At 57.2% G+C, this 12977-nt stretch overlaps 1 protein-coding gene across 3 annotated transcripts in view; it reads left to right on the top strand.

Annotated features, from left to right (window-relative positions):
- The window catches only part of COL22A1 (collagen type XXII alpha 1 chain), a 224150-nt gene that overhangs the window by 40180 nt on the left and 170993 nt on the right, over positions 1-12977 (top strand). For all 3 annotated transcript variants that reach the window (XM_002692600.6, XM_025002008.2, XM_059874411.1), the window contains exon 4: positions 11212-11286. In XM_002692600.6, coding sequence (XP_002692646.3) covers positions 11212-11286 — 75 coding nt within the window. The remainder of the gene's footprint in view (positions 1-11211; positions 11287-12977) is intronic.

The raw sequence follows: 12977 nt of genomic DNA on the forward strand, positions 1-12977 counted from the left end.
AGAGAGATGGAGGAATCTCATGGGGAATAGGAACAAAAAACCCCAGTGCATATGGAGTGTCTGTCTGCGCTTCTGAAATACCTGCTCATATTCTGGACGTAGCCAGTGTTGCTTGATCAAGTAATGAACACATAGTGATTTTCTTTGGTTTGTTTGTTTTCAGTCCATCTCCTGTTCCTTGCATCAGTCTAACAGCTGGACGTAGGATGAGTGACCAAGGCAGGGGCAGTGATGACAGGAGCTCTTGGAGGGGCCCCAGCTCCCCTGCAGGGCGAGCCCGGCGTCCCTCGCCGCTTGCTCAGCCTGGGTGTTTTGTGTTGCTGCCGTGTCTGCCTAGGGCCTGAGATCTGCCCTGAGCTCAGGTTGAACCAGAGGAGCCTGTACTGGTGGACCCCATGGGACCCATGGTTCCAGGGGTTGGAATGCAGAGCTGGGCATCTCCAGTGACCTCCGCCTTGACCAAAGCCTGCCCAGCACTGGGGAGGCCCTGAGCCCCAAACCCCAGGCAGAAGAACAAAAGGAAACCTACCCACTGTGCACTCTGTTACATGTAAGTCACCGATCAAGTGTGAAAAGTGTCCCCGGAAACATGTCCCATCCCCGTAACGTGGGCCTAGGAGGCGGGCGAGACCCCCGTCCAGTGGTGTCCAGGACACAGCGGCCCCAGTCTGCCCAGCCTATGCCCAGCCCCCTTCTCGTCACTGCTCCTGCTCAGTTGGCCTTGCCTCACAGGGCCCTTGTGGGGGTAAGGACCCCCCAGGCTGCAAGGTCAAGTGTTGTCCACAGACCCCACCGACGGCTGCCCCTCACGGTCCTGGTGCCCCCAGGCTCAGGGTGGAGCAGGAGAGGGAGCTGGAGCTGAGCCCAGCACCCCAGGCAGGTGGGCTGGGCAAAGCCCGAGAGATGGGGTGCGTGTCCCCGAGAAGGTTGTCTGAGGGCAGGCCTAGGGTGGGCGGAAGGGTCGGCCTTCGGAAATTAGGAAAGGTGAGCGGAGGTTTGACCAGAGAGCCCAGCACCTGGTGATGCCCTGGTGAAGACACGGGGCTGGAAGGGGATGGGGCAGCAGCCATGGTCAGCTGGGAGGAGGGGGGGCCCCCGTGCCTGCACTCCCTGTGTGAGGTCGGCAGGAAGCCGCACTGCGGAAGGGGCTCCGCAGCCTCTGCCTGCAGGTCCTTGGGGGAGGCTGCCACCTGTGGCGGGTGGGCGGGCAGCCCTAGGTGGGGGCCCTGCTCCCCGGACTGTGTGCCCTCGTGCCCCAGCCTTCCTCCCGGCCTCAGCCCCGGCTCCACTCAGCGCTCTGCCTCTGCGGCTGGTTTGTCCAGTGTTGGGGGGAGGCAGCCAGGCTGGCCGTGCTGACCCACTGGCCTCCCCATGGCTCCCACGGAAATGCAGCTGGTGGCCGTTCCAGGAACCCACCTCCGCCGACCTTGGGGAGAGTGGCCAGGGGCAGGTGGGCCTGGGGGCTGGCTGTGTCTGCCTCTGCCTGGTGCCCTGGTGCCCACCTTGCCATCCCACCCCCCACACACAGGCGTTCAGGGCCTGACGCGGTGCACGGCTGAGCTGGGCCCCACTGTCCACAGTGGGCTCCAGGCCTCTGTCTCTCTCCCCTGACTGGGGACATGACCCTGAGTCTGGACACAGTCTGACCCCAGGCCGCCTGCTAATGGAGAGGCTGTGGCTGAAAGTAGAGAGAAGAGACTGGGTATCTTGCTCGCCCATCCGCCCTGAGACCCACAGACGCTGTGGGTAGCGGTCAGGGGTGTGCCTGTGAGGAGGCATTTGCGCTCCCTCAGCCTGTCCTCTTTCCTGAAATGCAGCGGTGAGGTGGTTTGTCCTGGCCACATGCTGAGGGCCTCAGATCTGCACTGCCTCCAGAGCTGGGTTCCCGAGGCCTCTTCCCGCCGTGGGTCTCCCCCTTCTCCCCCCACCCCCCGCTTCCGGTCTTCCCAGCCCAGTCTCAGCCCCTCTGCACAGGGCCAGGGGGACGTATCTTGTTCACCCTTCTCTGGAGTCATGTGATAATTTTGCCGCTTTTTTGGTTTTACCTATTTCTCCATCTCCTCAGACTCCATGTTGGAAGGAATGGAGGGTTCCTTTTGCCTAGCTTTTCTCGCCCGTTCAGCAACCTTTTCACGTGGGACCCCTGCCCTGTGTGAAAACCTTGGGGCTGCTCCCTGTCCTCTCTGATTCTGCAGAAGCTCGGGGTTCGGGGGTGCGGACACCTCAGGTGACACCTCGCTGGGCACCGGCGTCCTGGGGTGAGGGGGGCCGTGACCCCATGGGATCGCCATGGCCTCAGCCCTGAGTCTGGAGCCTCCTGTCCTTTCTCTTGTCCAGTCCCTGTTGGAACCCTGAAGGGTCGATGCTAAGAGTGTGGATTCGGTTCTGGAACTGAGGAGACAGTCTCGGAAGGTCAGAGAAGATGGAGGGTGCCTCGCACAGAGAGCGTGGCTTCCCCCACGAAGCCTCCCCGGCCCCTGGCCGTCCACATGGTGCTTTCGGGGTGCAGGGCGGGGTCGTGCTGCCGTCCCACACTGGGCGTGAGCTCTGCCTCCTGGTGGTAAACTCTGTTACTCAGGGGCCTGACCCTGTCCTCTGAGACGCTCCCTCCTGTAGCCTCTGGGCCTCCTCCCTGCCCTGGGTCCCGCTCCAATCTCACGAGCCTCCCCTTCTCAGCCTCCTCTGCTGGTCAGTTCTCGTGTCCTGGCATGTGACACGGGAGGCTGGGACCTACTCCGAGGCCTCCTCTTGGCCCTCTCCCTCTCCAAACCATGTCCTCCACGCCCTCCCAGCACGTTAAACGCTGTCCGCACATGGGCCACTCCCAAACCAAAAGCCAGGCGCCTCGTCTTGGAGTCGGAAAGCCAGGCTTATGGATCTGGTTGCTTGCTGGGTGTCTTGAGACACCTCAAACACGGGGTGGTGGGAACTGGACTTGGGTTCTCTGTTTTCCAGATGGGTTCTTCCTACAGGTTTCCAGACACTCAGAACATTCTTTCTGGTTCTCTCCTCATCCAGTCGGCCACCCGCCTGCTCATTCTGCTTGGCAGAGAGCCCAGGGTCTGACCGCCTCTCCCTCAGCAACCCTGTGGCTCTCTGCCACCCCCTGGCTGGTCCCTCCGCCCCCATCTTGCCCAGGCAGAGTGGCATCTCCCACCAGGGCCTGTCCGCCCCCATCCTTGCCCAGGCAGAGCGGCATCTCCCACCAGGGCCTGTCAGTCCCTTTCCTTGCCCAGGCAGAGCGGCATCTCCCACCAGGGCCTGTCAGTCCCCTTCCTTGCCCAGGCAGAGTGGCATCTCCCACCAGGGCCTGTCAGTCCCCTTCCTTGCCCAGGCAGAGCGGCATCGCCCACCAGGGCCTGTCCGCCCCCATCCTTGCCCAGGCAGAGCGGCGTCTCCCACCAGGGCCTGTCAGTCCCCTTCCTTGCCCAGGCAGAGTGGCATCTCCCACCAGGGCCTGTCAGTCCCCTTCCTTGCCCAGGCAGAGTGGCATCTCCCACCAGGGCCTGTCAGTCCCCTTCCTTGCCCAGGCAGAGTGGCATCTCCCACCAGGGCCTGTCCACCCCCATCCTTGCCCAGGCAGAGCGGCATCTCCCACCAGGGCCTGTCCACCCCCATCCTTGCCCAGGCAGAGCGGCATCTCCCACAGGGGCCTGTCAGTCCCCATCCTTGCCCAGGCAGAGCGGCATCTCCCACCAGGGCCTGTCCGCCCCCATCCTTGCCCAGGCAGAGCAGCATCTCCCACCAGGGCCTGTCCACCCCCATCCTTGCCCAGGCAGAGCGGCATCTCCCACCAGGGCCTGTCAGTCCCCACCCCTCCTGGACCACCCCCAGCTTGTTTCACGGTCGCTCCTCCCTGTCTGCCATCCGGGCCATGGTGGCCACGCTCTCTGGCCCCCCGGCCCTGGCCCGTGCCTCTGGAGGACCGCCCTCCTCCTGCTATCACCTGCCTGGCTCCACCTCAGACCTCAGTGGAGACACCCTGGCCCTCCAGCCAGCTCCGACCCTGCTGTTTGCACCCCTCACTGGCCTCCGCACCTTCCAGGGGTTGGGATCACACGGTTCTTGGAGACATCAGTGCCTGGCTTGACCAGTTTCCACCCTGTCTGCTGGAGACGGCAGCTCCCTGAGTGCCGAGGGCCCCTTACCACGAGCCCTGGCCTGACTTAGTGCCAGGTGTGTGGCAGGCGCTCGTCAGATGCGGCGTGAAGGAGGTTTGCATTCAGGTGCTGCTCAGATGCCAGGTGCTAACGGTCACTGCGGGGCTGAGCACCTGGGTGCTGGCCGAAGGCTCTGCCGCCCTCCCAACTTCCAGCCGCCCCCCCAACTTCCAGCCGCCCCAGGCTTCTCCCTGCCTGGCCTCCAGGAGGTCCTCGCAGTCTCTGCTGACACCTACTGGTGCTTAGCCCAGGGGACAGTCCCCAGGAGGAAGGAGGTCCAAGGAATACGGACAGCTGGAATCACACCCTCCTGGCAGGGGTCGCACTTCCAAGGTCACCGTGATAAACTCTTTCTCCCTGGCCGGGATGGCCCCCTTCCTGCCCTGCTCTGTATCCCGGGCAGAGTCATTTCCTCATTGCTCTGAAAGATTCTACCTGGGGTTAGGAGATGTCCCCTGATCCACCTCTGCCCTCTCCCCTCCCTGGACTTTGCTACAGGGCTTGGTACTGCCCTCCCACCCCCCTGCCCATCACCCTTGGGCTGACCGAGCGGCTTCCTCCCCAGGGCTCTGCCCTCGCTGGGACCTTCTGGCCCTCTGCTCTTCCTGTGGCTGCTTGCTCCCTTCTGAGCTCTCAGCCCAGAAGCACCAAGCCCGGAGTCTTCTCAGACCCCATGTGCGTCCTGACCCCCATACCTAGCGCCCCTCACCAGCCAGTTTCCTCTGTGGACTGATCACCCATGATGACCCCTTGCTTCTCCGTGTCTTTCTCTGCCTTTGCTCCCAGCATCCCCCATGTCTGGCCTGTGACTCCAGCAGGGCGGGGCTGCCTCGTCTGTATGTTTACACATTTGCTCCTTGTGGCAGATGTCTTGAGTCCAGACGTGCATATGAGCCCCACGAGGTCCCTGCCATCCTCCGGGACTCCAGGTCACCCCTGGAAACAGCCCTTGCGCCCCCCTGCCCATCCCTGGTGACCCTGCCGCCCCCTGCCCCTACAGCCTCCAGCTGCCTAAGCATCGAGGGTACCAGAGCAAGGCTCAGGCCTCCTTCTAGTAAAGTATAATATTGATAACCTGCAAATACTGTACTAGTGAATCACCTTCATATTTTTAAGGCCCACATGAAAACAAAGAAAAGCAAAAAGGAGGTGAAAACCACTTCAAGTCCTGCCCTCGCAGAGGTAGCCACAGTTTAAGTGTTAACGTGTGTTCTTCCCCACCCCGTACGTTTATGTCGAGTTGTGGTGTCAAGTGTGGAAATGCTGGGGTCATACTGGGTCTGAATCCTGCTTCTACCGCTAACCAGAGGTGTGCTTGGAGCAGGTTCTCTAAGCGATCTTAGACTCAGTTGTCTCATCTGAAAAATGGGCATAACACTGCACCGACAGGTGTCACAAAGGAGACCAACCACTGGCCTCTGTCGGCAGAAGATACGGAGGTGAGTCACTAGCACAGTATTTGCAGGTTATCAATATTGTACTTTACTAGAAGGAGGCCTGAGCCTTGCTCTGGTACCCTCGATGCTTAGGCAGCTGGAGGCTGTAGGGGCAGGGGTGGCAGGGTCACCAGGGACGGGCAGGGGGGTGCAAGGGCTGTTTCCAGGGGTGACCTGGAGTCCCGGAGGATGGCAGCCACTCCTCAGCCGTGCCCCGGGACCTGTGAGTGTACGGCGTGTGTGCTCATAGGTTGGGGTCTTACTGCTTCCGATCTTCCTCTCCTGGGTGAGGGAGCTGCTGGAAACAAGGGATGCTCAGCTGGAGACGATTGGAGAGAGGAGGACGCTGACTATCTGAAAACATCTAACCCACTTTTGTGAGAGACAGTGGGGCCGTTCTGGATTTGGCACCAGCAGAGGGTACACTCAAGGTCAGAGTCTTGACATCTGCCCTCCCCAGGTTCCCCAGTGTCCTGTTCAGAGCCAGCCATAAGCAGGCCCAAGTATTCGGGTCTGACGGGCGGAAGTCAGAGAGCAGATGAATCCTCAGTGCAGACCAAGGAAGCTCTGGGTGCATGTCGGGGCGTCCAGAGGCAGAAGGTGTGCCCCCAAAAGTAGCAAGCTGGCCATCTGTCCCTGCAGGCTTTGGAGACAAGACAGACTTGGGTCCTCTGTGTTGGGTGACCTTGGGCTGGTGACCTTGGAGAGAAGCTTCGTGCTGTCGTGGTCCCGAGCCAACGCCAGGGCTGGCGTGCTGGCTTTGCCTCCTGCTCGCTCTGTGGCCTTGGACAGCCTGCTGACTTCTTTATGCCTTTGTTTCTGCACCTGTGAACTGCCGCACCTGGCCCGTAAAGCTGCAGGGAGGAGTTGGTCAGACGTGCTGATGTTTTCAACGCCCCTGGCGCAGTGTCTGTGCAGAGCAAGCTCCCTCCGTCTGCTGACCGCAGGGAGAGCTCTGGCCCCGGGCAGAAGCAGACCACAGTACCTCGATGTGTGGACCATCGGCCTTGGAAGCCTGTGGTTCTAATCATTATTCCTTTCATCCCTGGGGCCTTGGGGCCTGGCTCTCCAGAGTGGGGGTGTGTGGACTGTTTTCCTGGCTGGCCTCCTGGCCTCAGAGTAACGACCCCATGAGTCTGGCCCGTGTCTGCCTCCCCAGTCCCCTCCCCTGCCCACTTGGACCGTCGTCATCCCGTCTGTGGTTCATGGCCGTGAGGTGATGGATGGGCAGTGACCGCCTCCTCCCTCGGGCTCTGCTCCCAGCTTCTCCCGGTGCTGCTCAGCTTGGCCGGGGAACCACCTCTGCACGCTCATTCTAGACACAGGTGGCCCTTTATTCAAACCCAGACACCCTTCCTTCCTGGTGAGTTTCTTAACCTGTCTTAGCCTCCATTCCTCCATCTAAGTCATGGGAACAAAATCTGCCTCCTGGAATGGCTGTTGTGAGTCAAATCTCCAGTGTGACTGGCGCGCAGTAGCCACTCAGTAGTTGCCAGCACCCTCCCATTTTCCCCCCACTGGAGAAGCTCTGGACTGGGAGCCAGGGGACTGGGAGGCATGTCTGGGATGACCTGGCGTGTCTCCTCCATACAGAGCTGCGGAGTGGGTCAGCTCGAAGCAGAGGACAGCAGAGACTGTCTCTGCTAACGTCTCTCCCCTGATGCTCAGACACATGCTCCCTATTTGCAACTCGGTAAACTGAGGGCAAGTTTTTTTTTTTTCTTCCTGAGAACCTGCAGTGAGTTTCTGTCATGTGCCCCAGGGAGCAGCAGCTCTGATCAGCCAAGACTCAGCCTCTGTTGCAGCTTCTGATGAAAAAGAATCCATCCTGGGGAAAGGGAGATCGCATTGCTCCCAGGAAGTCTAGAATGTTCTACCTTCCTAAAGGCTGAGGGAATACAGACATCAATGAGTGAACTCCGGGGGAAACGGGGCTTTGTCATCAGCTGTATCTTTTTTATGCTCTCACACTTTCAAAAAGGAAAAGCAACCAGCTCACTGGGAACTAGTTAAATACACGTTTTGACTGCTGAGAACTTACTCTCCTCCTCAATTCCAGAGCGGCTCCTTACGTTGATCCTGAATGATAACCTGAAAAGTCTGTATTGATTGGATATGTGACGGTAATCCAGTCTCTCAGTAGCTCGTTTGCTTTTTCTCAAGCTTTTCACTTGGACTTGGGGGCAGCGGAATTCCTCTTTCTTCAGTTCTCCTAGACAGTGCTGCAGATGTTCTGTCCTGCATTTGAAGGAGGAGGAAGGGAACGTGCCCCTGCCAGCCCCTTCGGCCCACCTGTCCCCGTCCATCAGGGAAACGGAGGTCTTCTCAGACCTCAGCCTTCTCCCACCCACCGTGCACTTCTGGTGTTTACGCCCTTGGCCAGAACTGGGTCACAGATGCATCTCTAGCTGGAGGGGGTGGCTGGAAAGGTGGGGACCATAGGAGTCATAACTGGCTTGGACCTACCACTCACCGCTTTTCTCCCTGGGCTAACAATGCTGCTCATCTGAATAAAAGTGACATTGTTTTCGCCAGGAGGAAGTGAGGGATGGGTATGAGGGTGGCAGCTAACAGTGCCTGCCCCAGTGGCTGGGGTCCTGGACTCTGAGTTCTCACCTGGTTGAAAGCACAGTGAAGCCCTTTCCCAGGAGGCATCTGGTCTACCACTCAGCGTTTACCTCTTGGTTCAGGCACCGCTGGTCCTTCCGTCCATCATGGACTCGCCTCCCGTTCTGAGCCTGGAGCCGGGAAGGCAGTGGAGACAGGGCTGGACTGAGACTCAGCTGGGCCTCTAGACTTAACTGGGGAGGCAGCCACGCTGGTCAGTGCCTTCAGCACGGCACCACCAGCCCTAGGACACGGGACCCTGCTGAGGGGTCCTCACTCAGGCTGGGGTGAGTGGGAGCAAGGCCCAGGGGGCTGCTGATCAGGGTCTGGAGGGTCAAGGAGGAGGATGCTGTGAGGCAAGAAGACAGACACAGGGTGTCAGGGCAGCCCTGGCACTTTCTGGAGCTGACCCGTCTCAGGCCCTGGCCACAGTCAGCCCGCGAGCACCCTGAAGGCAGGGATGCTATCTTATCTGTTTTCTCATTTGTGGGTCCTTAAAACTAGCTCAGGACCTGGATTGTGTCTGGACCTCTGTATTTCAATTCCAATAAGCAAGTTCATGTGGAAATAAATAGATCATTATCCAAGAGGTGGACGTGTCTTGGCCAAAGGCACATAGTTACGAGCTGAGAGTGACTTTGGGTGCTCACCCCCACTCCCTGCAAAGAGGTGACCCTCCAGGGCCCCCTCTTCCCTGGGAAGCCTGGATGTAGTGTGTATTTTGGGAGCCATTTGTCCTGACTTATTGTCAGCTATAAATTCCCTCTTGAGGCTTTGGCATGTATGGGGCTTAGTGATGGCTCCCATGAGGGGACTGGCAGGTGGTCTGGGGACTGATTTCTTAAAGTGGTTTGGGCACATGTTGACATCTCTGAAACGTTTCCATCTTTTCTGTGTTCGTGGCCTTCAAACTGTCTTTGGCCATCGGTTCGGGAGTCAGGGCCTCCCCCTGGGATATTTGCAGAGACGAAGACTCAGTGGCTTTGCCTGCCCTGAGCTCCAGCCGTCGACTCCAGAGGTTTGCTCATAATCAAGGCTAGCAGGTTCTGAGTCAGTTCATTTTAATGACGCACAGTCCCAGTGCATCCCTCTGGCGGCCTGCCAGTCTTGGAGCAGTTGGTTGTCACCCGCAGCTGCCTCTGTCCTGGGTGGCGCTGTCTGTACCCTGCGCAGCGCCGGCACCCACTTGCATATATGTGGTTCTAGACACAGACAGCTCTGTGCTGTTTCCAAAATAACCCCTTCCTTGGGGCCTGTCAGACCTCTGGTGCCTTCAGGGATAAATGTTAAAAATACCTCCTCCCAAATCAGGGAGAATCCCATTCTTGCTCCTCACTCCTGATTGGTGAAGGGTCCCACAATGAAACACTTGTGCCGAAAAGAAGTCATTGTATGTGACATCTGTGGGATGACAGGACTGCCTGATCAGGTGTGATTATTACAATAATGTGTGTTACCAGATTGCTTCCAGGGCAGGGCAGCTTCTGTGCTGAGTTGCCTCTGGTGATAAATTTAATCCCGTTATGAATTGATCTTGCCTGTCCTCCAAGCTACCCTATGACAAGTGTGTTCTCTGTAAGGTGTCCCATGGCACACATGCTCACACAGAGAAAGAGATTAGGGGAAGCCTAATCTCTTGCAGGGAAGCCAACACTAGGGCCCGAGACTTCAACATTCACAGTGGGTTCTCTAGGAGTTTTAAAAATTGAAGTATAATTGGTTTACAATGTTGTGTTAGTTTCAGGTGTGCAGCAAAGTGATTCAGTTATGCACATATGTGTATATATACAGTTATGCACATATATGTGTATGCACATATGTGTATATATACATATGTATTCTTTTTCAGTTTCTTTAATATTCTAAGTTATTCCAAGATACTGACTATAGTTCCCTGTGTTATATGTACAGTATGTCCTAGTTGTTTATTTAGCATATGTATATATGTGTGTATATATATACACAAACACATCTATATGGTAGTTTGTATCTGCCAATCCCAAATTCTTAATTTATCCCTCCCTACCCTTTCCCCGGAAAGAGAAGGGGATGACAGAGGATGAGGTTGCTGAATGGCATCACTGACTCGATGGACATGAGTTTGAGTGAACTCCGGGAGTTGGTGATGGACAGGGAGGCCTGGCGTGCTGTACTCCATGGGGTCGCAAAGAGTCAGATACGACTGAGTGACTGAACTGACCCTTTCCCCTTTGGTAACAATGAGTTTCTGGGATTTTTAGAGCAACTGAAAGAATCCCTTTTCCTTCCAGTGTTTTTTTAAAGTTGAGAAATCATGAAGATGTTTAGATATGATATGCCATATAACGAAGTATGTTTTACTTTGACTTCCTCCATTGCCTCTGTATAACTGAGCAGTCTTGCTTCCTCTGGGGTTTGCCTGGAGTGGCACCTGAAGCTCCCTCGGGCGTTGTAACAGATGCCTTGCAGGTGGGCCCTCAGCACATTTCCCATTCCATTGACACCTCTCTGACTTGGGATTCTCATCTTTTAGGTTCATGCCTGTGTGAGTGACATTGCCTCTCTGCCTGTGTCCCCTTTTGTTCTTTGGTCCGGCTGGCTGAGTCTTACTGTTCCTTTAGGAGAAACCGCAAGCATCACCTTTCTGGGAAAGCTTCCCTGACCTCCCAGGCAGGGCTGGGTGTTGGATCCTGAGACCACCAGGAATCCAGACCTATTCCTGTCACTTAGGACGCTGTTGACCCTTCGGGCATTGCTCCTGGGCTCCCTCTAATGGGCACACTGTGAGCTCCTTGCTGGGACCTTGCCTGCTCCTGTGTCACCTCTGGGCACGGCACTGGCAGTAGGGCCCATGCTCATCAGGTACATCTGGGAGTAAAGAGAACACGCGGTCGGTGTGGCCCTGCTTCTGCCGCTGCTCCCGGCAGATGTCCCACATGCTGGGGGGTGGACGGGGTCTCTGCCCTGTCACTTTCCACGGAGGGAACGTCAAGATTGCTCATCAGTCTCTTTCCTCTCGCCCTTCTCAGATGTGCTCTGCCCCAGCGTTCGTGTGGAAGGAGATCGCTTTAAGCACACCAATGGCGGAACCAAGGAGATCACAGGTACGAGAAACAGCCACCCAGCACGGATTGCTTTGCGATGCCATTTGCCAGACGTGAATCTTCCCTGATGGCTCAGACTGCAGAGAATCTGCCTGCAATGCTGAAGACCTGGGTTCGATCCCTGGATCAGGAAGATCCCCTGGAGAAGGGAATAGCAACCCACTCCAGTATTCTTGCCTGGAGAATCCCATGGACAGAGGAGCCTGGTGGGCTACAGTCCATGGGGTCACATAGAGTCAGACACAACTGAGCGACTAACACTTTTACTTTCTTCTTTGCCGGACTTGACCGTGACCCTCCTGGACTCAAGGGTGGTAGCCTTGCTGGTACTGTCCTCATCGCTGTCTTTCACCAAATTCCTGGGGACGGTCTGAGCTGTGCAGGTAGCAACTCCTGTCCACGAACTGCCCACTGGGGGAGGCCATTCACGTCTTCCATCTGGGAGTCGGTGGTGATGCTATAGGCGTCGGTAGAGAATGAAGTAGGATGAGGGATGTGGGGAATGAGTAAGTGATGGGCAGCCCGAGTAAGAAGGTGAATAAATAGCTGCATTTGGGCGTGAAGGAGAGAGTGAATCAGAGTTATAAATATAGGAGCGAATCAATGGATGAGGGAGCAGAGAGACACATGACTGCAGAGCCAGCAGCAGAAATAAGCACTGCAGAGGCTGTCTCCATCCATGACGGGGTGATTGGGGGTACGTAGGGACGGCTGAGCCGGCTTCCCCTTCATCCTGGCGGTGATGAGCATCTGTCTACTGCTCCCTGTGGCCAGGCGTCCTGCAGACACTTTAGGTGCATGATCACAGGGGAGCTTTCTCCCCCTCCAGGACAGCAGCCCAGCTCTCCTCACCAGTGCCGGCCAGGTTGGGAGCCCCATCCATCCACCCTAAACTATCTCAGGTCCAGTACGAACCCACGTGCAGTCTCCCTCCCGAGGCAGTGAGCCTTGGGCGATCAGAACCAGGTGTCTTGTAGGTGCTGCTCTGCCCGACCCCTACCCCAGGAACCCTGCCTGCCCACATGAATGAGCCAGCATCTGCAACTTGGTGCCTGGGGGATGTTTCTAGAATGGCAGGAGACTGTGCTGCCTGTGTGCACAGCAGGTGAGATGAATCAGGAGGTTAACCCTCCTCAGGTGTAACAGAGTAACCCAGACCTCAGCCAGTGACCACGGGTGAGGAAACACTCAGGCCCTCTGACCCACTTCCTGGAGCGTCCCAGTGGGGTCCCGCTGCAGCGGCTTGTCGGGGCTGAGGCTGGAGTTAAGGACAGAAGGTGCTGCAGACATGCCATGTTCAGCACAGCCGGGTAATGGGAGGAGGTTTTGTAAAAGATGCGGTTCGCAAAGGCTTATCTCCAGGTGTTTCCTTAAGTGACTCCAGCTAGTCTTCGGGCTCAGTGGGGCTGGAGCAGTGAGGACGGGGTGGAGGACAGACCAGGCAGTTGGAGGCGGCAGTCTGGGACTCAGTTTACCCACTTCTGGCACAATGCCTTTTAGGACCCCTCCCAGCTCTGAAACCTGAACATTCTGCAGATTCTAGCAACTACGATGCTATGCAGTGCTCTCTGAAGGAGTTATTTAATGGTGAAGGAAGGTGCTGGGCTCGGTCTTACTCTGAAACTTGGCCACAGGCATTCTGATGGGTCTCTCCTTCTGTCTGGTCTCTGACTTCCAGATAATCATCACCA

The sequence above is a fragment of the Bos taurus genome, chromosome 14, assembly GCF_002263795.3.
Source record: "Bos taurus isolate L1 Dominette 01449 registration number 42190680 breed Hereford chromosome 14, ARS-UCD2.0, whole genome shotgun sequence".
NCBI classification, from domain to species: Eukaryota; Metazoa; Chordata; class Mammalia; order Artiodactyla; family Bovidae; genus Bos; species Bos taurus.